This window comes from Suncus etruscus, chromosome 4 (assembly GCF_024139225.1).
Source record: "Suncus etruscus isolate mSunEtr1 chromosome 4, mSunEtr1.pri.cur, whole genome shotgun sequence".
Taxonomy (NCBI): domain Eukaryota; kingdom Metazoa; phylum Chordata; class Mammalia; order Eulipotyphla; family Soricidae; genus Suncus; species Suncus etruscus.
This window is the reverse complement of record NC_064851.1, coordinates 102,712,300-102,739,797: the sequence shown is the minus strand read 5'-3', so window position 1 is coordinate 102,739,797 and position 27,498 is coordinate 102,712,300. Positions and strand designations below refer to the sequence as shown.

At 51.3% G+C, this 27,498-nt stretch overlaps 1 protein-coding gene across 1 annotated transcript in view; it reads right to left on the bottom strand.

The window, feature by feature from the left end:
• Positions 1-1,860: 1,860 nt before the first annotated feature.
• XKR6 (XK related 6) overlaps positions 1,861-27,498 on the bottom strand; it is a 72,756-nt gene continuing 47,118 nt past the window's right edge. The window contains exons 2-3 of the mRNA XM_049771108.1: positions 9,066-9,262; positions 1,861-4,022 (exon numbers count right to left, since the gene is read on the bottom strand). Coding sequence (XP_049627065.1) covers positions 3,058-4,022; positions 9,066-9,262 — 1,162 coding nt within the window. The 3' untranslated portion in view covers positions 1,861-3,057. The remainder of the gene's footprint in view (positions 4,023-9,065; positions 9,263-27,498) is intronic.

Here is a 27,498-nt window from a genome sequence, read left to right as displayed (position 1 = left end):
GTACAGGGGTGACTAATGGGGAGAGAGAGCCCCCTGATGGAAACAGGGGTCCTTCGAGGCAGGCTTTACCCCCGTGAAGCTGAAATCTGGTCCCTCTGTGTGTCTCTGCAAAACTAGCCAGGCCGGCCCAGTGAGGTTTCCTTCTCTGAATATGTTGTCTGGGGGCACATTTCAAGGCAGGCCCCACACAGCTGAGGTGAAATGATTGGCCTGATACCTCAGCCCCACCCCCCCAGACTGAGCTCCAAACCTAGTGCTCCCCATCCTGGATGCAGAGAACCCCACATGCACAGAACAAGGAGTCAGAGCTGGGAGGAAAAGCAACCAGGAAGCGAGTCTGAGAAGTGACCAAGAACAAAGGAATACAGGGGCCACCTGCAGGCACAGGGCATAGACTTCGGGAGAGAGAGCAGAGGCCCCCTTAGATGGCCTCACCACCCAGCCTCAGCAGAGCTGAACCCTCTGGGGGGAAAGCACCTCTTAACAGATTGGGGTCCCCAAGACCAGATGTAACCCTGGCTGGCAGCTTGCTCTAGGGTGCCCAAGCCTGGTGTGCTCAAGTCTCCTTTGATTTAGGGGGATACCCAGCCCCTCAGGATTCTGGGGGTTGGGGGGACCATCCTGAGGAGTTTGAATGAGAAAAGCCTGGGGGGTCAGTTTTGTGACCAATCTTTCCAAAAGATTCTTCTCTTTCCTTTTTCTTTTTTTTTCTTTTTTTCTTTTTTTTTTTTGTTCTTGTGTTGTTTTTTACAGCATTAGATAAATAATGAAGGGCGGGAGAAGCCTCTTTGAATAATACTTTAAAAAAAATACAAAGAAAAACCCCACAAACATGAAGAAAACAATTCCCCCCCAAAAATAATCCTCAGTGTTTGAACGGCTCTTAAGAAGGAGAGTTCAAAGTGAGGGCTTGCACCGGAAATAGTTACATCTGGAATCAAGAAGAGAAAGAAACGCGTACACACCACAAGGACTGACCATATTTCAGCAAAACAATTGTGTGTGTGTATAGATATACTCATATAGATTAGCTGTTTTGTGTTTTGTTTCTTTTCCTTTTTTTCATTTTTTCTTTTTCTTTTTTTTTCTGTTTGTTCTTTTTTTGTTGTTTTTTTTTTCTGTTTTTGTTTTTATTTTTTGCTTGCGTGTGTGTGTGCCCGAGTACAGAGACAGGGATGGGGCAGCGACAATGTCCTGACGGCCACCAGATGTGGGAGAGAAAAGAACACTGGAAGGGAAGGTGACAGGGGCCGACAGGGCAGGTGCCAGGGCCCTGAACTCCACTGTAGAAGGGGTGGAAAGAAAGGCAGCTGCGCACCTTCTCCCGGATGACAGGCTGGGAGGCCAGAGCTGCTGCTGGTGGTGCCCCCCGTCGGGTCAAGGGTTGAAGTTCAAGCACCACCCACCACCACCCTCACACCCTTCTCTGCCCCTCATAGCCACCTCGGTGGAGCCCATCCACAGTGGTGTTCTAGGCTTCTGGCAAAACTTTGCAGCACACACACACACACACACACACACACACACACACACATCCCACACGCATGCGCGCGTGCCCACACACACACACACACACACACACACACACACACACACACACACACACACATGCTTCCCCACTCAACCCGGATGCACCAAGTAAGCTGAATGGCTGTCAGCCAACCACACGGCGAGAGACAAAGCACCAGTCTTTGAAATGGGTCAGTTAGCACGATTGGACGGGTTTGGGGGTCTCATATATATATAAATATATCTAGATATCTATATATATGTCAATTAGAATATACGCGTGTGCGTGTATGTTCTAATTTTCCTCTTTGTGTGAATAGTTTTTAAAAAGCACAAATGAAAAATGAAGAATTCTTTCCAGCTTGATTTAAGGCTTCCCACCCAAAGGAAAGAGAGAGGCCCTTTCGCATGCACCTTTTGGGGCTTGGAGCACTGGACAGATCTTTGCTGCCAGTCCTGGGCCAAGCGTGTGCCTCAAAATTGATGTTATTCTCTTTTGCTACAATGCTGAGTTTTATTATTACTGACTCTCGGATGACACATGGAAATCTCCCTTCACTGGCTTGAAAATTACCTATTCTTAGCCAATTGGGATGGCAGCTCTTTTGTTCTGTTCTGTGTTGCCTTTATTTGTTTGTTTATCTGTTTGTTTATTTGCCAAGGAACAAATGTGATTTTTCTTAGGGCATTTGATCCCGGCAGGCAGCTGCCTCCCAGGAACTCCTCCAGCTCTGAGTTTCCAAAGGCTCTTTGGCTCCTGGAAGACACTGTTATGTTAGGGGCAGAGCAGGAGAGGAAGAAGAAAAAAAGCCAAAACAGGAGAAGGGAGGTTTCTATGCTTTTGCTTTAAAAAAATATTTTGTTTGTTCCTCAAGACAAATCATCAGATAAGAAAAAAAAAACAAAACAAATAAACAAAAAGTGATGTGTTGCGTTTTATTTGTTGGTTGGTTTTTGTTTAGTCTTTAGATTGGTTTAGTTTGATAGTTTAATTTTTCCTTCTCAGGGTGCAAAAGTCCCAGAGAAGAGTTTTGCATGAGAAAACCTGACAGTACTTAATGAAACTCAGCACCCACAGGCATAAGGCAGTTGAAGGTTTTGTTTTGTTGTTGTTTTGTGTTCTTTCAATCAGCACCAATCCCATGAATGGTCTACACTGAGTGAGTGTAAGGTATAAAACTTGTGTTTGTTGTGGTTTTTGTTTCTCTTTTGGAGTGGAGAGAGTTACACTTCTCCACACTAGGAACAGATAGTGGGATTTATCAATACTGCTTCTATGTGTAAAAAAAAAAGAGGAAAGTTTTCTTGTTCTCACAAAACATAGAGAATATCTTTGTATACATACAGTGACTGGAAAGAAAGCTTATCTGAAGGGGTTGTGACTTCTTATTTCTCTGGTTTGTTTTGTTTTGTTTGTTTGTTTCTGTAGCGTGGGTGGTAGTGGTGATGATAGTGGTGGTCTGTGTACTGGGGGTGCGGTTGGGGGGTGAGGGAAGGTTCTATTTCTTGCCAGCGGTGTGAACCGCGAACCAGACCTGGCGGCAGTCCTCAGAGTGAGGACTCATACTGGAGCAGCTCGTAGAGCAGCGGCCCGTCTCGGTACCGAATACCCACGGCCGTGGGTGTGACATACTGCAGGATGTTAATCGTCCTTCTCAGCCGCCTGTCTACAAAGTGGGCATCCCAAGCTGGGTACCTCTTTCTGGGCATGTCTATCTTAATGAGGGGGCCTTCTGGGTGGTAAGGGCGCCCCGATGGGGTGGAGGGCTCCGTGGGCCTCACTTGGAACACAGGCAAGCACGTGTCGGCTGTGACATCCTCCTGTGGCTCTGTGACGGCTCTGGTGGGCGTCACTTGGGGCCCCCGGTACCCAGGGGTCTGGGGCGCCATGGGCTCTACATCAGGGGGCAGAGGGATGCCCCAGAGAAGCTCGGCACAACAGGAGCTGGCAAAAATCTTAGCCCGTGGCCCCATGGGGTGCAGCACGCCATAATATAAGAGCATCAAGGCCACCCCTGCCACGAAGCTAACAAAGACGGAGCAGAGGGCCGGCACCGCAAAGGAGTCTGTGGTCTCGGGGTTTCTGTAAAAATACCAGAGGAACGTCAAGGCCGCATTCTCGGTCAGGACTATGGTGTAATAGGCAAACATTCGGTATCGAGTCCGCCCTTCCTTGACGTTAAACCAGCAGAAAATGTACACGATCCCTACCACCATGTTGAAGAGAATCTCCTCCCACTTGGACATGCAGAAGTCGGTGCCGCCATGGATGATCCAGAAGGCCATGGCACACCAGTGCACCACCACAAAGATGCCAAAGTAGAGCTGGAAGACGGATGCGAAGAGGGCGAAGGAGATGACGCGGGAGGAGATGGTGAAGAGGCGCCAGAAGAGGTGCAGGAGGGCGCCCCTGTAGCTCATGCTCTTCTTGTCATCCCGCGAGTCCCGTAGCAGTTTGTGGTAGGAGGCAAGCACCCAGGCCAGGGACATCAGGGAGGCCAGAGAAGACACACCTGTGGAGACACATGGCCAAGCTGTCAGGGCTTGTGCTCCTGGGCGGGAAGGATTCACACAGCCGCAAAGTCAGGGCTGCTCCTGGGTGAGAGGGGGACACAAACCACACAGGACAGCTCCCTATGCAGGTAGAAAGGGTGTTGAATTCCCACCTGTGGGTGAGCAACGCCTCTGTCCAGGGGCTGGGAGTGCGGCTCAGACTACCTGCTCTCCTCCATACACTCTATAGGAAATGGGAAGGAATAGGCGTCTGGCCTGGGGAGCCTTGAAAGTTGTCTGCAAAAAGCCCGGCCCGGTCTGGGCCAACCTAATTCCAGAAGCTGCCTCCATCCTTCCTCCATCCTCCCTGTCCTCCAGTTCAGAAAAAGGAATAAAGCCCAGCTGCCTTCCCTGAGGAGTTGCTGTGTGCTGCTCAGTCACATGGCTCAGGTCTTGTGAATGACCGTCCATACCCCAGTCCCACCTTCAGGGACCCCAACCCCTCTCCTAGCAGTGTCCAGGGGAGATGCAGCTTCCCTCTACATCCCCTCTAGGTTCTGCTCTCTCCAAATTGTCCCTCCCCAGGCACTAGACGTGGTCCCAAGCATCCTTCTGGTCCCCACAATTCATATCTTTATCAGTCCACCCCCCAATCATCATACTTAGAGATGAACCCCAGAACCCCTAGCTCCAGGCAGGCTGCTGACTTTAAGATCGAGGACCCTGGGACCGGAGAGATAGCATGGAGGTAGGGCATTTGCCTTGCATGTAGAAGGACGGTAGTTTGAATCCTGGCATCCCATATGGTCCCCCGAGCCTGCCAGGAGCAATTTCTGATTGTAGAGCCAGGAGTAACCCCTGAGTGCTGTCGGATGTAATCAAAAAAAAAAAAAAAAAGATCGAGGACCCGGTAGAGCCACCACATAAGCCCCCCACCCCACCCCGTGTGTGCACCTGAATCAGACAGATGCTTCACTCCAGCATCTCTGGGCCCCACTAGATGAGTCAAACAGTCCCCACAAACTGAGAACTCCCATGAAGATTCGGAGTGCATTTCCCTCTCTCCTTCCCTCATATCAATGTACCGTACCTCGATGTACACAAGTCTCCCAGGTAGCACACGGCATGTCCCATGATGGTTGCAGGTGAGCCACAGAACCCTGTCATCCATACCTCCTACCCACAAACACTCATAAAACAAACCTCTCAACCCCAGTGTCCCCCCCCCCCCAGTCTCTCCAACAGTCCTTCACCCAACCGAAGACTCTCTAGTGATGCCTACCCATGCTCCGTGGGTGGCATCCGGCTCTGTCTGTGCCCCCGGGAGCTGAGTGTGGCCAGGGAAACCTGTCTAGCATCAGCCCTGAGCACTGCAGGCATGGTCTAACTCAAACCTAATCCCAACCACAATCCTGTGTCTGATACTGGCCGTGCAAGGGACCCTGAAGTTTGTCAGTCAGGACACCCCATGAGTGACTCACGAGAAGAGTAAGTCTGAAACTGGACCCCCAAGTACAGGATTGGGAACAGGTCTGAGGCTAAACAGTCAGGGGCAATACCAGCCCTGACCTGCCCGAGGGTGATTCAAGGTCAAACCCCACCCAGCAGTACACGCAGCTGCTGCTTCCTTGCTAAACTGCACAGACCCAGCCCTGGGAGATGGGCGAACTTCAGAGCTTCCAGGACAAATGTCAGTGGTGCAGCTGGCACACCATGAGACACACAGGGGCCTGGTCGCAGCAGAATGGGAGCGTGCTGGATAGATGCCTCAGCAGCTAGTTACTCTTGCAGAAAAGCAAAGGATCCCAGGCACCGCTGGGCTTCCAGAACCCAGGCTGACAGGGACACCTACTGCCAGCATTCTCTGCTCCCAGACCAGCACCACACATCATGGAGCTCCCATCCCAGAGGGACCACAGGGGACCCCAGAAAGATGAGGACAGTTGCCATTCATGTACATGTGGACATGCACCCCAATACTCACTTCCTGCTCTCGAACGAGGTCCAGCTAACAGGCAATATAGCAAATTAGCAGCATATTATCACCATCTACACAGAGGGACTGTTCCACTTGAGACACGCTCAGCTACACTGAAGCTACTCTCTATACACTCTCAGTATGTGCTGCAAACACATGCAGTAACACTCAAAATCTCTATTCACAATACATTTTCTGTACATGCCGCACACATTCTCCATGGACTTTGTTCACATGCCACTAAATACTCAATAATACACTAGACACAATAATCACAATAATACTCACTATATACTCAATACTATATACGTTCTATACCCACTCAATAGATACTCTATATGCACTCGATATTATCTATACCACTCGATATTTAGTCTACATATATTCAATGATACTCTATATGCAACTATACTCAATCTATGCTCAATAATACTTTCTATGCTTAGTATTTATCTTTATACATGCAATAACACTGGAACATATTTAATATATCCTATATACACTCAATACATAGTCATTCTTCACAATACATAGACTATATACAAGAATACTCTTTATAAACTCAATAGGGCCGAAGAGATAGCATAGCAGTAGGGCATTTGCCTTGCACGTGGCCAACTAGGAGGGACCCAGTTCTATTCCCGGCATCCCATATGGTCACCTATCTGCCAGGGGCGATTTCTGAGTGCAGAGCCAGGAGTAACCCCTGAGCGCCACTGAGTGTGGCCCCCAAAGCATTCAATTAAAAAAAAAATATATATATATATATATATGGGACCAGAGTGGTGGCACAAGCAGTAGGGCATTTGCCTTGCATGTGCTAACCCAGGATGGACCACTGTTCGATCCTTCAGCGTCCCACATGGTCCCCCAAGCCAGGAGCGATTTCTGAGTGCATAGCCAGAAGTAACCCCTGAGCGTCACGGGGTGTGGTCCAAAAACCAAAAAAAAAAAAAAAAACCAACGAAACAAACAAAAAACAAGTCCTCTTTATACTCACTAGGCTTTCTCCACTCTCAACAACTCTTTCTCTATACCCAATAATACTCCCCTCTCAGAAAACTCAATGATATTCTCCTCTCAGCAATGTTCTCTATATACTCAATAATACTCTCCTTGTCAATGCTCTCTATATATGCTCTCTCCAGTAATGCTCTCTCCACTCAACAACAGTACCTATATACTCGATAATACTTTCTACTTTCAACAATACTCCCTACATACTCAGTAATACTCTACATCCTCAATACTTTCTAAAGTTGAAGAGCACACAAGCTCATGGACTCACAGTCTCCAGCCTCTGGGAAGTGGAGCTTTACTGGAGCAGAAGTGGTCCCCAAACTTTTCTTTCAGTTCACCGCTCCACCCCGCAGTCATATGCTATAAAGCCAGGTTCCCAGCTGCCCGGACAAGCCTTGGGCACCACTGAATAGTAGCTGGGGCATTGTGGGTAGCACCATCAGGTGTGTCATGGTACCATGTGACATCCTATGATGCCCTGTGATATCTCATGACACCTTGACATCCATACACACCCATGCTGGGCCTACTGCCTTCTCAGAAGCATCATGCTGCTAAGTGAAATGGTCCCAGTCCCTCATTTCTTGGGGATCACAGCTAGTATTTCTCTTTAGTTTAGACAGTGCCTCATGGCACCTTGTCCCCAACATGCTCAAGCCTGGCATCTTCTGGGGTGTCCAGGGGACAGTCCCTGCTTGAGTGTCACAGGGTCAGAGATTATAACCTCCTGAGCCAGCCGGTCCCAGTTATAGGTGACCTCTCTGCTTCCCAGCCTGCACTTCCCACGTCCCCCATCTTCCCTGAGTCACCTCTGCCTTTTATTAGTGGGGACACCAAGGTACAGGTGCTCCAGGCCACTGAAACCTCCAGAACCCACTGTCTTGGCCAGCAAAGTGGAACAGGTCAGGACTGCAGGTGGCATCCATGTGCTCTGCTGAGCACACCAGCCTCCCTCACTGGCTCAGGACCCCAAGAACCAAAGGCTGGAGGCTGCTGGGAGGGTGCATGCATCTCCGTATTTCATCTACAGAGCAGAACTGCTGTTTCCTAAATCAACTTGTTGTTGCTGTTGTTGTTTGGGCCCACACTCGGCAGTGCTCAGGGGTTACTTTTGGCTCTGCGTTCAGAAATTTCTCCTGGTAGGTTTGGGGTTGGGGGACCTTATGGGATGATGGGGATTGAACCCAGGTCCATTCCAAATGTCCACATGCAAGGCAAATATCCTACTTCTGTGCTATCACTCCACACCCTCCCCAAATCAACTTCTATGTGCCAGAGCACTGAGGCAGAAGCATCTACAAGTGCAGACACTCCATGGTTTATGTATCACTTGCAAGCAGCTGTGGCCCCAAAACTACATAATGAGAAGGGGGGAACCAACCCTCCACACAGAAACTATTGCTCCAGGATGCCAGAGACCTCAAGTCTGCTAGACTGGTAATGGGAGAGTAGGCACAGTGGGGGAGAGGAGCTGAAGAAACACAAATGTGAAGGAACAGGGTGCAGGTCACCACACTTCAGGGTCCCAGGCATGGGGTCACCCATGCTTTCCTAACATATCCAAGACATGGCGTCACCCGTGCTGCTCTGGGATCCAAGACACAGGGCTACCATTGTTGTTCCCCAGAATCCAAAACATGGGGTCACCCACACTGCCCCCCTGGGATCAAGACACAGGGTTACCCATGCTTTCTCAAGAATCCAAGACATGAGATCACCCACGCTGCCCCCGGAATCCAAGACACGGGTTTACCCATGCTGTCCCAAGGTATACAAGACACAGGGTCAGCCACATTGCTCCCCAGAATCCAAAACATGGAGTCACCCACACTGCCCCCTTGAATCCAAGACATGGGGTCACCCACGCTTTACCCTGAATCCAAGACATGGGTTGCTCAGGGATCCGATACAGAGGTGTGTCTTTGCTGGCCTCTGGAATATGAGATATGGGGCGGGTGTGCACTGTTCCCCCATATCCCAGACGGCGCACACCTGGCACAGCAGGGCAGGACATGCAGGGCAGGTTGGCATGAGGCGGGTTGGTGCGGGGCGGGGCGGCACTCACAGGGCAGTGTGTCGGCACTGCTCCGCTGCACCATGATGCAGAGCTGCAGCACCAGCTGGGGCGCGCTCTCCAGGAAGGTCTCCAGGAGGCGCAGCATGTTGACATCGGCGTACTCGTACATCATGGCCCAGTAGAAGCGTCGCTGGTGCTCCTTCTGCCGCTGGCTCTGGATGCCCAGGTACATGGTGCGGATGTACCTGCCCGGGGGACAGAAGACAGTGTGGGTCGGAGGGGCTGCACCGGGTCCACGCACTCCCAATCCTCGGGGTCCCCTCTGCGTTCACATGCTGGAGCTGTGAGTGCTCCAGGAAAGGGTCCCTGCAGGAGGACCATGTATCTCTCCTCGCCTGGGCTGCCCATCCTTGCGGTGGCCACTGGGCGGGGGGCGGGGGGCCTGTGAGCAGGTGAGTAGAGTCAGGAGGGTCATCCTGATCGGTAGGCACAGCCCAAAGGGTGGACAAGGGAAGGGCACTGGGCTGTGAGTTGCTGAGGATGGCACCCACAAGCGAGGACTCGGGTCATGTGACAGGGCGGGGGACACCACATACCCCACACATGTGGGCCCACAGCTGTCTGCTGTCTGTCCAGGTGTTCCCAAGGTCCACCCCAATAAGGGGTTTTCTCTCTGTGGGAGTCCCAAGGAAGAGGGCCCACAGGGGTAGGACTCCGGTGGGTGGATTACTGTGGGGTTGACAGAGGCTGGGCTGGTGGCACACTGGGGAGGCAGACAAAGCTACCCAAGCAGGACCACAGTAGTAGTCCTGGGCAGTGCACCAGGTCCTAGGGGATCGCAGGGGTCAGATGTAGGCTCAGGAGGACCCACGTGGGACGTAGGACATGGCCCAAGACCAAGTGGAACCAGACCCTGCCCCTACAGGACACTGCATGAGACCAAGCTACAATCCCATGTGACAGCATATGGGACCAGACCACGTGGGACCAGGCCTCGCCCCTGCACTATCCACATGGAACCAGACCACACCTCTACCACACGTGGGACTAGACCACGCCGATGCTTTACTCCACATGGGACTAGACCATACTCCTGCGTGACATCATGTGGGACAAGACCACGCCCCTGCACTACCCATATAGTAGCAGGCCAAGCTTCTGCACTACCCTATATGTGGACCAGATCACGTTTCTACGTGACATCACGAGGGACAAGACCACGTCCCTGCACTACCCCGTGCCTGACATCACATGGAACAAGACCATCTCCTTGCACTACTCCACGTGGGACCAGATCACACCCCCTGCGTGGCATCAAGTGGAACCAGATCACGCCCCTGCACGGCTCTAAGTGGAACCGGACCTCGCAGCTCCGGCCCTGGGGCTCACGGAGCATTCAACCCTCCAGCGACAGGAGCGTAGTGTGGCCCCACAGTACAAGACCCAGGGCGCCCAGTGCAGCAGGAAAATCTGCGGCGCAGCTCAACGCCCACTTCTCCGGGGTGCCAGTGAGGAGCCCCAGCGCGCTCAGATGGGTCCCCTGGGCCTCCGCAGCCCTCACAGGCCCGGTGGCCACAGTCAGTGGCGCAGGGACATGTCTGGCCAGCTCCCCTGGTTCCCCCTGCCAGGCAGGCTGAGTGCAGGGGCTGAAGGCACGTCTACTTCTCTGCTCCCAAGACCAGCTGACACCGCGTGCGCCCCGCCCATCCCGGCCGTGGCCACGCGAGGGCGCCCGCGCCTCGGCGACCTGGGGACGTGGGAAGCGGTGATCTCATCCAGCCAGCCGCCTCCAGCCTGCGCCTCCGCTGCGGCAGTGGGGGGCGCGGAGTGCCCAGGCCCCCGAGGAAGCAAGACACAGAGCCTATAGCAGCTGCAGCATGGGCTGCTTCCAGGCCCTGCCAACTTCATCTATGGGGCAACCAGAGTCTAACAGCGATGCTGTCCCTGCTACTCAGCCATCCATACTCTGCTTTCACCCACCCACACCCCCTGCAGGCCACAGAGCCAGCTCAGGTGCTACTGAGCGAGAGCGAGGAGAGTATCCACCTGCAGCCCTGCAAGGACCTCAGGGAGCGTGAGTTATGGCTGGGCCTGAACAACCAACCCTCTGCTGGCTGCTCTCTTCCTGGCCTGAGCTGAAACAGGAGCATGGAGAGGGCATGGGGTGGCTCAGCCCATCACAGCTATTTTTAGCTCCTCTCCAGCCCAGCCAGCATCTGAGCGGGTGCACATCCAAGACCTCAGGCATAAACGGGCATTTCCCTACAGGGTCCCCTGTGCCCTCTGATCCCCACACTCCAGAGATGGCAAAGAGGTGGGTGGGTGAGTGAGGGGGGTGGGTAGGCCCAGGATAGGCTTGGCTGCTGTGATTCACTTTAGGCTCGCACCAGACTCCGACCCCTTCTTTTTTTTTTTAATCTAACGTTTTTTATTTCTTTGAAGTTACATTAACATCATATAGACATAAATGCATATAGAAATATCTCATATTTATATATAAATATATTTATACACCTTTTCCTTGAATAGAAATATCAAGATCATTAACAAGACTTTTCCTATATTTTCAATAATGTCCACAATCTTTTACTTAGTGGTTTCCTGGGACTTTGTTCAAGCCATAACAGAGATCACTCCTAGTTATGCTCAGAGAAATCTGTGTGATGCCAAGAAAGAAAGTAGGGTCTGGTTGTTTGTGTATACGTCACATATCTTAACCCTTAACCTATCTCTCTAGATCCACTTTCTACAGTTGTTTCAAGCAATACAGGATTGTTGAGAGTTCTCCACAGATCACAGACACACCTATTCTGGTCTGGAGAACATGGCCCTGATCATTTCCAGAAGCACCCTGTCCACCTCTAGCACTTTTGTCTCACTCTAACTCAGTGCTGAAACTCTAAGGCATAATAACTTTATATAAATATCTCAATCTCCTTGTTTGCTAAAGGGTCTGTTTTTGGTCTCTTGAGTACAGTTCTTTTTTTTTGTAATATATAAAAATCTGTATTTAAGCACCATGAACAAGTATGATTGTAGTTGGGTTTCAGTCATAGACAGAACACCCGCCTTCACCAGTGCAATATTCCCACCACCAATGACCCCCCCCATCCCAACCGTTGTCAATCCTGTCTGAGACAGGCATTCTACTTCTCTCACTCATTAAGATTGTCATGATAGTTGTTAGTGTAGTTATTTCCCTAACTGCATCACTACTCTTTGTGGTGAACTTTATGTTGTGTGCTCCGGCCCCTTCTATGCCACTTTGCAGGACAGGGGATGAAACTTGTGGGCTGAAGTAGGGTGTTGGGACTCTGGAGACCAGGCATCTGGGAGCCAGGTGGGGTGTGGCCAACACTTGGGGGGGGGTGCCACTGAGCATTTGTTCCCTATTATAAGTAAGTCAGGGGCTGGAGCAGTAGCAAAGTGGTAGGGCACTTGCCTTGCATGTGGCTGACCCAGAATACACCTGGTGGTATGGCCCAAACCAAAAATAAAAAGTGGACACTGACCTGCTCCTCCTATGGCCAGTGGCAGGGGACAGGTGCCAGACCAAAGACTAAGGCAGGCAGCAAGGTGGGGGAAGGAGACAGTGCAGCAGGCGGGCAGAAGTGGGCACCGCCCAATTCTACAGGCTCCCTACTCCAGGTCTCTCTGAGGCCCAATGCAGAGATGCAGAGCATAATGTGCAAAGCTGCGGGGGAGGACGGGTAGGTGTCCAGGTGTCTTCCCTTCCTCTGGGGTCTGGGGAGGCTCATGCAGACGAGAACTGGCTTCTGGGTCTAAAACCTGAGCTCAACCAAGTTACAGGCCAACTCCACCAGGTCTTCAAACATGTCTTCCTGAAATTCTTTAAAGGAACCAGTCCCTGAGACAGCACTGTGACTGAGCGCCTATACAGGGCAGGACATGTGGGGAAACCAGGAATCGGAAGATCTGGACAGGGTGCAGTACTGGCCTGTCTGGGATTGTTAACTTCACATACAGACATCACACATGCACATATAAACATGTATGCACATGCACACAGACTATGAGAATAAGGGGCTCCGTCTCAGTTTACCTCCCCAAGCCTCTAAATAATCTCAGATGATTTCAGCATGTTCCCTGTGTGGCTCCGTCTGGACAGGAACCTGTGAGTGGCCTGAGAAGCACTGGGCAAGAGCATCGCACAAGCCATGAGGCAGCACTAATGTCATTATGGGATTAGGCCCTGTTCTGGTTCCACACACGTGGCGCCCCAGATGGTAGAATCACAAGCGACAATGGTGGTGGAGGACAGAGGGAGGGGGTGGCCTGGAGAAGGCGTAGGTCGGTTGTCACCCAGCCGCTCTGGCTGATAATCTCCAGTATGGATGGCTTGTAGCTGGGCCCCCACTCTGAACCAACTCCTGCTCTCCACCCTGGGGGGACCCCCAGGGCCCATGGGTTTCCAGTGCCTCTGTTGAGGGAAACAAATGAACAGGGACACTGTGATGACAAAGGTCGTGATGGCCAGTCTGGCTTCACTGCTCTAGGTCTCAAGAGTCCCTTATTTGGGTACATGTCCTTCGTGAGGAACAGCAGCTACCCAGGGCATGGTGCCTGCAGACATGCCAGCCGGGCCACCTACTCCATGCCCATCTGTGCTGGCCTTTGCCTGCTCTGGGACTGGCCTCCCTCACGGCCTCCCTCAGGCTAGCTGAGTGCATGAGACGGTGGCTTCCCTGATGTTCACACGGGAAGGCTATGGCAGCTCCTGGTCCTCCCCTGTCTCATCCCTCTTCATGGATAGGGCAGACAGAAGGGTTCTCGGGTGTGTGGGACACAAGCTGGCCCCTGACCCACACATGGGCAGCTCTGGACTCCCAAGAGCAGCCCCAGGGCCCAGGGACTGTCAACTCAGTTCTGAGAGTATTAGGCATGGCTGGACGACCTCTGCCCACCCTCTGCCACCTCCACAAGCACTATGCATGCAGGAGTGTGCGGATAGGGATGGGCCAGGTTTGCCCTGCACTGTGGTCCTTGGAGGCCTCAACTGCTCCAACTTGTCACTGTGGCCCCCACCCTACACCTGGTAGTACAGGCAGGTCTGTTGCTGGGGTCTGGCATTTTGCTGGGCCTGGGGCAGCAACAAGTCCCTCCAGGAGCAAAGACAAGACAGCCGCAAACTCTGGGGAGGGGTCTGGGACCTCAGTGCTCCCCCTCCCACAGGTGCAGCTATGCCATGTTGCCAGGCAACAATGGCTGTCAGGATGATCTGGGGTGCATATGCACACTGCTTATGCACTGTAAGGCATCACACAATACCACACATGCACTGTATATGTGTTATACATGGGCCGCACACTACACAGCACACATGCATTGTTACGTGGCCCACACAACACATACCATACACACCATATGCACTGTACATGTATTGTACATGCTTTAGACACATACTACATGCACTCCACATGCATTGTACGTGGGCCACACTACACTCACACATCACATGCACTCCACACATGTTACACACCAAACACATACCACACATGCATCACAAAGCACGCACGTCACATGAACTGCACATGCATGGTACAGGGGCCACACATCACAGACCACATACACATATACACGCACATCATACCACACATAGCTCTTGTTGCCCAAGTGTGAGAGACAGCCAGGGAGAGTAAAGGCAGAGGGAGGAGGATTTGGCTGGCCCAGCACTTCTTATCTGCACTTGATGGTACCTCACACCCTCAGCGCAGTGCTGGGGGGCCCAGTTACACCCCAGCTCCGGAGAACCTCAGCACCTGCCAGAACCCAAGACCCCTTCTCAGTCTGCTGCAGGGCCCTGGCTCCTGGCCCCAGGTTCTGACTACTTCACTGGCTGCACTGCAGATGTAAGTCCAGCTCTGTAGGCCACAGACATGACCCCCTGGACTGGACTGGGGCTACCACCACAGGGCCAGAGACGGCCGCCTCGTTTCGAACCGTACAATTTGTTCTTTCGGTGGCAAGGTTCTGCCTGGACTTTCTTCCCAAGCACGTCAAAGAATCACTTTTTCTGACTCACCCTTCTTTCCCCAGCACAAGGGTCCCCACCTCTCTGTGATGAGCAGAACCCTTGGTCGAATGATGTCCAAGGCTTTTGTTCTATTCCAAAGGCCATCAAGGGAACATGAGTGGGCCTGTCAGGAACAGATTTTCTGACTGATCCCCAAGAATCCAGGCCAACAAAGTGAACCTAATGCTGGCTCCCACACGAAGGAAGTCTGGGCACCCATAAGCCTGGTTTCTCAGAGGCCGAGCAGCAGGTTAGGTCTGATCCCTTGCACTGCATATGCTTTCCCAGCATGGCTTGGAGATTAGCAAACCCCTCACACCCAAATAAGAAAGAACATCTCCTGTGGCAAAGCCTGTGCTCAGTCCCTGAGTGCTGTCTCCAGCCCCCTGGGGCTATTTAAATAGTTCTTGAACACAGAGGAGAATGGATGACAGATTCCCTAAAAAAAGCTGCCTAGTATGGGCATGATCCTCCTCAAAAAACTTAACTAAAACTATAAGATTTTGGGGCCAGTGCAATAGCACAGCAGGGAGGGTACGTGCCTTGCACACAGCCGACCCAGGTTCGATCTTCAGCATCCCATATGGTCCCTGGAGCACATCCAGTTGAGATTCCTGAGCGCAAAGCTAGGAGCACCTGAGCACCACTGAGTGTGACCCAAAAACAAACAAAAAAGAAACTATAGGTCCGTTTCAGTGGTACCATGACAAAACTCCCAAAATTCTACCTAGCAGAGTCCAATATGCCAGCAAAAGAGCAAAATGGTATAGATAAAAGAACAAGGTATTTCCCAAAAACAGGGATGTGGGAAGAGAATGTGGAGAAAAGAGCATAAGCTTCACTCCACGGGTGGGACGGGGTTTCTGCATGAAGTTCCATCTTCATTCTCAAAGATCAAACTCTGCTCATTACAAGTCTCACAAGCCATACAACTCTCACCAGTGTTCACCTCAGACAACCCCATGGGTTCCCCTGTGAAACACCAGGTCAGATGTGACCCAAGAACCATCACGAGCCACCCAAATTCTTAGCACTGACTTCAAGAACTGGCCCATGCAAGGGGAGGCAACTGTTAGATTATACTCTACTTTTACCCAAAGCATAGGTATTTCCAAGCTTCTTTCCTCTCACTCATCTCTTTGACATGTAAAAGTCCACTTTTTATCTCTCACTTAACCCTTCCCTCCCAATTGGGATTTGAGCTGGTCCATAAAGAAAGGTTTCGGTTTGGTGGGCCCAGAAATCATGAGGTGAAAAGCCACCATATTCCATGATTCTCTCCCTCATGACTGTCTTTGCTTATTAATTCGCACGGTGACCCTGCTTCAGACCCGCTCACTGGGTTGGAAATACAGTGTGTGAATTTATTTACAGATAACAAAAAAAATAAGCTGTAAAGGAAGAGGTAAAATGATTATTCTCAGAGGAAAACTCCCAAAAATCAACTATAAGTCAAAGATCCCAACTAGGTTGTGAAATACATTATCACCAGAAATCCTTAGTTTTTGTTGTTGTTGTTGTTGTTGTTGTTGTTCTTGTTGTTGTTGTTGGACTACATATGGCAGCACTCAGAGGGTTACTCCTGTCTTTGTGCTCAGAAATTGCTCCTGGCAGGCTTGGGTGACCATATGGTATACCAGGTATCGAACCTGGGGTCATCCCAAGTCAGCCATCGTGCAAGGCAAACATTCTACCGCTGTTCTATCGCCCCAGCCCCAAGAAATCCTTTGATTTCTACATGAAAACAGACATCTGGTATGGAGTGGCACTAAAAGTTCATGCAAAAGATAAGGGATACAGGGAGGTAGATGGCAGAGGAGGATGGGTGATGACCACATTGAGAGCTCTACTGGGAAGCTAGCTGCACTCACAGACAGGAAGCACCTGCCCCACCAGGGGAGTCCCTGTTCACAAGCAATGAGTCTTCCAACAAGTGAGCTCAAGTAGATCCACTGATGTTCAGTCTCATGTGGAAAACTAAATGTCCAGGAAACAAAGGAGCAAAACAGGAGGGCGAAGGAGAAATGACCAATACGGGACAGAGTTATATGAGCCCAAAGTAGGGTGGCCATGGCACACAGCACAGAAAAATCTACAAAACGGGGGAGGGGGTGGGGGTGGGGACTGAAATAGACAGGAAATCATGCTAGAATATTATCAACAACAAAGGCAGCAATTACCAAATCTCAGGAGCTGTGGGAAGGATTTGCTGGGCACTGTTGGACTGGCCATTCACAGGGATGGGGAAGTGGAGACTTTGTCCCAATGGACAAAGATCAAATATGACACTAGGCCAAACATTGACACACAAAATGAAATGACAATAGAGTTAAAAGCCATCATGAGAACGGTGTGATAGATGGGTAGGTAGGTAGGTAGGTAGGTAGGTAGGTAGATAGATAGATAGATAGATAGATAGATAGATAGATAGATAGATAGATAGATAGATAGATAGATAGATATTCTCATCTTTTTAACAGAATTTATGAATACAACAAAGCCATATCCAGGTTAAATAGAGGGATTTACAAGTATGATTTAAAAAATAAATAAATAAAATTTCCCCTTAATTAAAAGAAAATGGGGCCTCAAATTTAAGACACACACCAACTGAAAAATGTTTTATAACTCACATCAAAGATAAAAACCATTATCATTATATTTCATGACTGTATGGCTTTGACATTTTTTATTTATTTATTTATTTATTTTTTTATTTTTATTTTTTTTGGTTTTGGAGCCACATCCAGTGACACTCAGAGGTTACTCCTGGCTCTACACTCAAAAATCACTGCTGATGGGTCCAGGAGACCTTATGAGATGCCAGAGATTGAATCCAGGGAAAAAATGTAGGCTTCCTTTGCAAGAGAAAAAGCTTTAGATTTAGATATACCTCAATTTACACTGTATTCTTCCCCTACCTCACCTGCCCCGTCCTATAGCTGAGCCATCATGGGCCATCATGAGCACTTCTGTTAATCACGCTGAGCCTCAGTTTTCTGCCTATGAAGTCAGAGCACTCAAGACTCCTTCACAGTTTATTATAAGGATCAAGTAAAAGGCACATAGCGGGCCAAGCTAATCGTATACTACACGGCCAGCCTTGCATACCCCTATGGGCCAGAATCTGGTTCAGACCTTCCAGAACCTTCAAGGGTGGCTGTTTGTCCTGAATGGTATCCAGGGACCCCTGTCCTTCCACAGAATCGAACCTTCTTTTCTAGACAGTTGCCAGAGCTATGAAACTGAGCTGGTGTCAGCAGCTACCTCACAAAACTGAAGCTTGTGCCAGTTTTAGCTCTAAAATACTATAGAAGAGATGGCCAATCAGTGCAAAACATACAGGTAGCCTGATCACTAAAGAAACAATTCCTTGGGCCCGGAGAGATAGCACAGCAGTATTTGCCTTGCAAGCAGCCGATCCAGGATCAAAGGTGGTTGGTTCGAATCCCGATGTCCCATATGATCCCCCGTGCCTGCCAGGAGCTATTTCTGAGCAGACAGCCAGGAGTAACCCCTGAGCACCGCCGGGTGTGGCCCAAAAAACCAAAAACAAACAAACAAAAAAAAAAACAAACAAAAAAAATTCCTTGGACTGAAGAGATAATACAGGGGTTCAAACATTTGCCTGGCACATGGCTGACCTGGGTGGGATTCCTGATCCCCCATATGGTAACCTGAGCCCCACCAGGAATGATCCCTGAAGAAATAACCAGAAAGTCAGCCCAGAGGGCCCGGAGAGATAGCACAGCAGTGTTTGCCTTGCAAGCAGCCGATCCAGGACCTAAGGTGGTTGGTTCGAATCCCGGTGTCCCGTATGGTCCCCTGTGCCTGCCAGGAGCTATTTCTGAGCAGACAGCCAGGAGTAACCCCTGAGCACCGCCGGGTGTGGCCCCAAAACGAAAAACAAACAAACAAACAAACAAGAAAGTCAGCCCAGAGCACTGTCAGGTGTGGCTTAAGTCCAGTAAATAAAAAATTATTAAATAAGTTCCTTGATCATGGCCAGCAGTGGGGTGGAGGTGGCCAAAGAAATGAATTTCCTGGCATCTCTCTCCTGGCATTACTAGTCTGGCCTTGGGCACACCCCAGCCTCCCAGAGACACTGTGTTTCATGTTTCTGCCTGCAATTCTGGACATGGGTGGTCAGAGGTCCGTGAGCCCATGGCAGACATGTCTGGGGTCAGACACTCCAGCGACAAACTGGAGGGCATCTCTGGGCCTGTAAGAGTGGGGACATGACTCTGCCACTGCACAGGAGAGCTGGGAGAAGTAACAGGGCCATTGGGACCAAACTGACAAAAGTCCATTGGACACCCAACTCTCTGGTTATGGGAGTAGAAGGAACTAAAACACCACTAGAGCCAGAAGTGAGTTGTAATCCCTGTAGGAGACTCACCCCGGGGTGTCAGCACAGGGGCTGAGCCCCAGGGGTAAAGATGGGCACTGGCCATGGTACTATATCTGGTTTTGTGGACGTTTGGAGTTGCATGTGCTAAGAACTGGGATGGGCAGAACCATAGGAGAGTGGGGAGGGTGTGTACCTTGCACACAGTTTAAAGGGGTTCAATTTTTGGCAATCCATAGAGTCCCCTGAGCACTGCCAGGAGTCATTCCTGAGTGAAGAGCCAGGAGTAAGGCCTGAGCACCACTGGGTGTGACCTCCACCCATAAAAAAATAGATTAAAAATTAAAATTAAATTAAAAGAATTGAAAGAGGCTGGGATAATAGCACAACAGGAAGGGTGTTTGCTTTTGATGTGGCCAACCCAGGTTTGATCCCTGACATCCCACAGGGTTCCTCAAGACTGCCAGGAGAGACTTTGTGTGTGTGTGTCTGTGTGTGTGTGCTCTTGGTAAGCTCAGAGGACCACATGGGATGCCAGGGATCAAAACAGGGGCAGCCACGTGCAAGGCAAATGCCCTGCCACTGAGCTATCACTCTGGCCCCAAGAGTAACTTCTGAGCACAGAGCCAGGAGTAACCTCTAAGCGCTGCTGGGTGTGGCCCAAAACACACACACACACATACACACACACACACACACACACACACAAATTGGAACAAGATGCAACTGGCCTCTGTTGAGTGCTTTCATTGTTACAGTCATCACCCAAGTCACTGGGGGTGAGTGCCGCTGGCCGAGGTCCTGAAACCATCAATTCCAGCCATCACAGACAGGTGCGGCTTTGGCTTGCCCCCTGAACCCCATGTTCTGCTCTAACTGAAGCTGCCTTTCTCCTGCTCTTTGGGTTGCTACAGCTTTCTCCAGGCTCTTCTGGCTCAGCCAGTAGCCTGGGAAGTCAGGATGATCCGGAGGCAAAGCCCAAGACAGAGTCACATGAATGCCAAGATCTGGGCAAGAGGAACCTCTTTTCCAGGCCCTGGGATCATGACCAATCTGTATCTGTATCTGCCAGACATTGGCCTAAAATATTGACCCCTCACATAAGGACAGAGCATGAGCTGGCAGAGCTGGTCCCATCTGAGCTCCCCGTACTACCCATGGCATCTCCCTCTCTCACTTGTTCTCCCTCCTTCCTCCTCCTGCTCCTGCTCCTGGACACACATCCAGGTCAGAAGTGGCTAACATGAGTTTCTCTGACTTTCCTTCCAAATAGACTGAAATGAGTGAAGCCATGCTCGAGAGGAGGTAAGGCGGAATCAGGGACCTGGATACCTCGAGCCCCTCCCTGCCCCCGACTCAGCACCTGGCCCCAGTCTCAGCTCCTGGGCAGAAACAGGTGGTTAGCAGTGGTGGATGGCAGGAGACAGCAGGACATGCTGAGTGAGGCAGAAGCCCCAGCCCCAGGCCACCGCTATTTATAAGCCTATAAATAGCGCCCCATGAGATCATCAGCTTCCAGCCTGTTGCTGTTTGGCTGTCAACTATTTACAATAAAGGAAGGAAGGAAGGAAGGAAGGAAGGAAGGAAGGAAGGAAGGAAGGAAGGAAGGAAGGAAGGAAGGAAGGAAGGAAGGAAGGAAGGAAGGAAGGAAGGAAGGAAGGAAGGAAGGAAGGAAGGAAGGAAGGAAGGAAGGAAGGAAGGAAGGAAGGAAGGAAGGAAGGAAGGAAGGAAGAAAGAAAGAAAGAAAGAAAGAAAGAAAGAAAGAAAGAAAGAAAGAAAGAAAGAAAGAAAGAAAGAAAGAAAGAAAGAAAGAAAGAAATGCAGGAGCACATAGAGATACACATGGATGCACATGCACACACACACACACACACCCATGGGGGGGGTCATGCCCTGCCTTCCCTCCACATGACCTTGAGCAAAGGTTGCTGCCTTCATTGCCATGCATGGATTGGACATTGGAAACCAAAGAGCTGGTCCTGACTCCGATATGCTGACTTTGTGCCCTGGTCCATCACCAGGGAGGGTGCCTCAGGTGGGCCTCGGATCTCCCCCAGCCCTGCCAACTTCCTACCCAGTTCCAAGCCATGGAAGGTCACGGAAGGATGCAAAAAAGGTCCCCTTTGCCCCATAACCCTGAAACCTTAACCCTTTCAAGCCTGGCTACATGGTCTCACTAAGAAAGACCAGAGGCAGTGGAGGTGATACTGGAGTGTTGAGAAGATTCTGAGGGAAATGACATGGCCACCCTGGTGTTGGAGGAGGCTGTGCTTGAGCCCTGGTCCCCGCAGACTCTAGAGACCATCATAGGGCAATGGGGAATGGGGATGTCCTGGGGATGGGGACCAGAGACAGGAAGTCGAGGACTCTGGGCCTCCTCCAACCTGGAAATGGGTCTGTCTCCTTGGTGCTCAGCAAATGGGGGCAGGATGTATGAGATGTGAGTGCAGAATCCAAGGGAGCCCCTGGACAGCTGCCCCTGGATTGCAGGCTGTCACCCAATCACCCATTCAATGAAGGTCTCAGTCCCAAAGTCCAGCACTCCTGGGGGGGGGGGGGAGTCCTGAACACTCTAACTACAGGGCCAAGCCCACACACTGACCACAGGGGTCCACTAACACACAGACCACAAAGTCCATCCCACACTGACCACTTTTGAGGGCCCCCAAGGTGAAGACAGAACCATGGGGAACATAGTGTCCAGACAAAAGAGCCCTACCCACCAACCTCTTTTACCCTGTCCTCTGTCCTCAGCTGAGCTCATCCTCAGGCACTTAAAGAGTCACGGGGGTGGGGGGCCAAAGCAGTGGCGAGAAGTGGTAAGGCCTTTCCAGCGCTAGCCTAGGACAGGCCATGGTTCCATCCCTTGGTGTCCCATATAGTTCTGCAAGCCAGGAGCAATTTCTGAGCACATAGCCAGGAGTAACCACTGAGCATCACGGGGTGTGCCCCTCCCCCAAATCAAACAAACAAAAAAATGAGTCACGGGGTGGAAACCAGGGCCCCTGGTGAGGCAGGAAAAGCCCAGCCTTCCAATCCTGCCATCACAGTCCTCAGGCTGGTTACCATGGCAACCCCAGAAACAGCTGCTCACCTCCCAGCACCAACAAGTTCCCTGCAGGCTGCAGCATGGGGCTAGAACCGTCTCCCCACAGGACTCACCATCATTTCTCTCCTGCACTTTTGGGTGGGAGATGTGCGGGGTTCAGAGACACAAAGAGCAGGAAACAGGGCTGGGGGTTCAGAAGGTGACACGGCTGCAGAAATGCACTCTGGGGAGAGACACCCCCACACTCAGCTTCACATGTAACAGAAACATATGCACGTACATACACACATGTACTCACATATGTAGGTACATGTAGCACCAGCACATATGCACATTCTCACCTGCATACCTGTGTGCATATGTGGGCACTGGCACACACATACACATGCAAAGCACCCAAATCCTCTTCCTGGCTTAAAGCTGAGATCAGATGTGCTCCCCACTGTCCTTCTTCAGCCCGTGTCTGTGACCCAAAGCCTCCCTGCTAGCCTGCCTGCCTCAGACACCTGTGCTCCATTCACCCACAAGGTGTGGGCCCAAGTCCTTCACTGCCCCCAATAATCCCAATTCTTCCTTCTTCCCCGTGGTATTTGAGCACCCCTGATTGGCACATTGTCCCCTGGCAGTGAGCCTCTGCCAAAGCAGTTTGCTTTATTTGGTGTCCCCTGGCCCTCAGGGGGCTGGCTGCTGTGATCTCCAGTCCCTGCTCCACCAAAGCAGACCTGGGGTACACTCAACCCATCACCCTTTGGGCAGAAATGAACAACAGGTCATATCCCTTTGCTCTGGGTTTCACTGTCACCTCCTGGTGGTCCTTCCTCCAGCTCTTCAGTCATTCCTGCCCCACAGGAGACAGGAACATGGGCTTTGAGAGCTCTGACAAGCCAAGGATACAAAATGGGACAGGCTGCCACAAAGGGCACCCACAACTCCCAGGTCCCACCCCAGAGCACAATCTGGCAGTTTGTGGACAGATTTGGGCCTTGCAGAGGCCAGGGGTGAAGAAGAAAGTCATCCCCACAGACTCAGCCAACCCAGATCCTGAATTCTCACCTGCAGGAAGAGTAGGAGCAGAGATGGGGCCTGGGGTGAAGGTGCCTGACCTCTGAGCAGAGGAAAATCCCATCCCAGGTCCATATACAGTGCACTCCACTAAGTGGAGTGGAGAAAAAAAACTTTCACAGAGTTGAATGAGGTTATCCAGTGCAGAAAGAGCTCACTGATGTGTGTGTACAGAATGACTAGGTGAGGGAATGTAATGTTTTACTACATTACATTGTCTAGTTCATCCTTGAACCCAGAGCTCAGGGAGAAGAACAGAGAAGGAAAGAAATCAGGCAGAAAGAAAGATGAGCAAGGGAGAAATGGGGGAACAGGCACTGAGTTTTGGTTCTATTAGGGATGCAGGAGAGATGGTCCAGCTCTCCAGATAAAGCACAGACTCCAAAACACTGAAAACAGGAGATTAAAGCCGCCGCCACCCAACTTCGTAAAGAGCCTGTCAAGATGGCAGGCAGAGGTGGGAGGGCAGAATCTGGGAACACTAGTGATGGGATATGCCTCAAACTCAAATAGCAATAACTTGATAAATCACTGTTCTTGAACTAAATAAAAGTAAATAAATGAACGCTGAAAGACAGAGAGAATAAATCACTGTTCTTGAACTAAATAAAAGTAAATAAATAAATGCTGAGAGAGAAAGACAGAGAGACAGAGAGACAGAGAGAGAGAGAGAGAGAGAGAGAGAGAGAGAGAGAGAGAGAGAGAGTCAGATGGGGCACAGCCCTGTCCCTGCACTTAGATGGAACTGGAAGTCCAGGTGCCCAGAGGGTCACAGCCTAACAGGTCTCCAGCTCTTGGGACCTGGTCCTTCCTGTGTTTTCTCTCCTGTCCATCTGCCCCACTACCGATACCACCACCGATGGCAGAGACAGAGTCACCACGGGTCTATATCCCCCTCAGCCTCCAGCCTGGACCCTCCCACAGCACTGAGCCAGGCACTGCAGAAAGTGATGGGAAGGCAGGTGGGCTGGGCCTCAGGCAATGACTGGCACGTGTCCCCCTGCTCTGTCCTTCTGACAGGAGCACTAACAAGGTTCAGCTGCTTTCCACGAAAGACATCAACCCTGCACTGAACCCAAGTGATCCTGCAAGTCCGAGGGGTCCCATGGGTCTACAGTAGCGGAGGGTCACCCTGAAGGTGTGAGGCGTCATGACATCGAGCCAAGGCCAGAAGCTGGTGTTTGCCCCCAAACAGTGTCCAGGGAGCTGGAGCAACATAGGCAGGAGGGCACTTGCTTTGCACACAGTAGCACCTCCTATGGTTCCCACGAACACCGTCAGAATTGATTCATGAGCGCAGAGACAGGAGTAACCCCTGAGCACTGCTGGGTGTGGCTCAAAAACAAAAACAAAAAAAACAAAAAAGGAGCATCCAGGACAGGGCACGGGAGGGAGGAGCCCGCTTTGCACGTGGCCCATTCTGGTCTAATGCCCACACCACATACGGTCCCCAAGCACCGCCAAGAGTAACCCTGAGCACAGATGGTGTGATAGCCCTCCATCGAGAGAGAGAGAGAGAGAGAGAGAGAGAGAGAGAGAGAGAGAGAGAGAGAGAGAGAGAGAGAGAGAGAGGGAGAGAGAGAGAGAGAGAGAGAGAGAGAGAGGGAGAGAGAGAGAGAGAGAGAGAGAGAGAGAGAGAGAGAGAGAGTAATCCTGTGTCAAAGGAGCTGCGGCGGCTGGGCACTCGTGGGCACCAGGCTTTCTGTTCCCCTGCTGGAGCCCCCCCTGGTCCCAGCTGCAGAGATGGCCCAGAGATGGCCTTGCTGGAGACCTGCAGTGGGCTCGGGTGATGAGGGAGACACAGTTCTTTGTTCCGATGGCGATTCGGTGCCCAGGGTCCGTTTCCTTCTGGGGGCTCTGGGACTGGTGGCATTGATGGTGGGGGTGGGGCCAGGCGCCCCTGGGCACGGGCACGCGGCCAGCCGTGGGCTGGCTCCTCCCTTCCCTGCCTCTCTCTCACTGATTCAGCTCTCGCTGCACTCACTTGCCGGGCACCCGCCGCGGCAATTTCAGCTCCAATTTGTTCCGATTCCAGACCAAAGGCTCCACCTGGGCTCTGATGTGCTGAACTGCGCTGGAGCTGGAACTTGTCTCAATCAGGAAAGTGACGGGGGAGGACAACTCCACCTCCGCCGGCTTGGTTTCCGCAGCAGCACACAGCGGCACCCCACATCTCTGTGCTCTAAAGGCCCTGACAAGTCATCCCAGAATATCTCCAGCAGACCTCACCGCCCCGCCCACACTCCTCCAAGCTCCGCCCACACACCGCAGCCCTGCCCTCATTTCTCTCAGCCACACCTCTCAGCCCCCACGAATATCCCAGCCACGCCCAAACATTCAAGCCCTGCCCACACTTCAAGCTCCGCCCACATGGCTTCCAGGGGGAGCTCCTGGGCTAGAAAGAAAAAAAAAAGTCATAAAATTTGCTTATACATGGTGGATATATAGAGAGTATAATGCTGAGTAAAATGAGTCAGAGAGAGAAGGATAGACATAGAATGGTGATCGCACTCATTTGAGGAATATATTAAAACAATAGTATGAGAATAGTATCTAGAGACAATAGAGTGATAGACAGTCTCAGTAGGACTGGTCCATGGGAGGAAACTTCCCACAGAATGGGGAGTGAAGTGAGAGAAGGGAAGAGACCACTAGGACAATGACAGTTGGAAATGATCACTCTGGACAAGATGTGGGTGCTGGAAGGAAGGAAAGTGAGATACAGGATACCCCTTTAGGAATAGTATTGCAAACGACAGACTCTAAAAGAAAAAAAGAGATCCGGAGAGATAGCACAGCGGCATTTGCCTTGCAAGCAGCCGATCCAGGACCAAAGGTGGTTGGTTCGAATCCCGGTGTCCCATATGGTCCCCCGTGCCTGCTAGGAGCTGTTTCTGAGCAGACAGCCAGGAGTAACCCCTGAGCGCTGCCGGGTGTGGCCCAAAAACCAAAAAAAAAAAAAGGAGAAGGAGGAAGAGGTGGAGGAGGATATGGAGATCTGCCCCAGAGGCAGGATGAAGGGAGGGCAGGAGGGAAACTGTGGACACTGGTGGTGGGATATGTGTCCTGGTGAAGGGTGTTGAACATAGTATGACTGAAACTCAATCATGAACAACTTTGTGACTGTGTGTCTCATGGTGACTCAAGTAAAGAATTTATTCGCTTAAAAAACATCAAAGGAGGAGCTGGAGAGATAGCATGGAGGTAGGGCATTTGCCTTGCATGCAGAAGGACGGTGGTTTGAATCCCGGCATCCCATATGGTCCCCCGAGTTTGCCAGGAGCAATTTCTGAGCGTAGAGCCAGGAGGAACCCCTGAGTGCTGCCAGGTATGACCCAAAAAAACAAAAAACAAAAACAAAACAATCAAAGGATAAGAGGTTCTATCTTTTTTTTTTTTTTTTTTTGGTTTTTGGGCCACACCCGGTAACGCTCAGGGGTTACTCCTGGCTATGTGCTCAGAAGTTGCTCCTGGCTTGGGGGACCATATGGGACACCGGGGGATCGAACCTCGGTCCGTCCAAGGCTTGCGCAGGCAAGGCAGGCACCTTACTTTTAGTGCCACCGCCTGGCCCCGAGAGGTTCTATCTTAATCACGGGAGATTGGGGAACCAGAGCCCCACACTCTGAGGGAGAAGAAAGCACAGTCCTGGGAGAAGCTAGTCACATGCAACTCTCAAGTGCCCCTCCACATGGCCACCCTCCACTGACACTGCCCACGTGTCCCCGCTATGGCCCTGTGTGGTGCCGGGGACATGTGTCTCCACACTGGCCATGCCCAGGCCCTTCCCCACTTTCCTGGTTCATTGGCTTGTGGTATCTCTGAGGCTCTGGGGAGATCCTTGCAGAGGGGAGCTGAGCCCTCCTGGAGGAGACAGTGGGGGTGCCATGGCCTACAGAACTGGGGTGGGGAGAGTCCTGACAAGGCATTGGGGACATGCTCTAAGGGTGGATAAAGGAAGTCCAGGTTCCGTCCTGGAGCAGAGAAG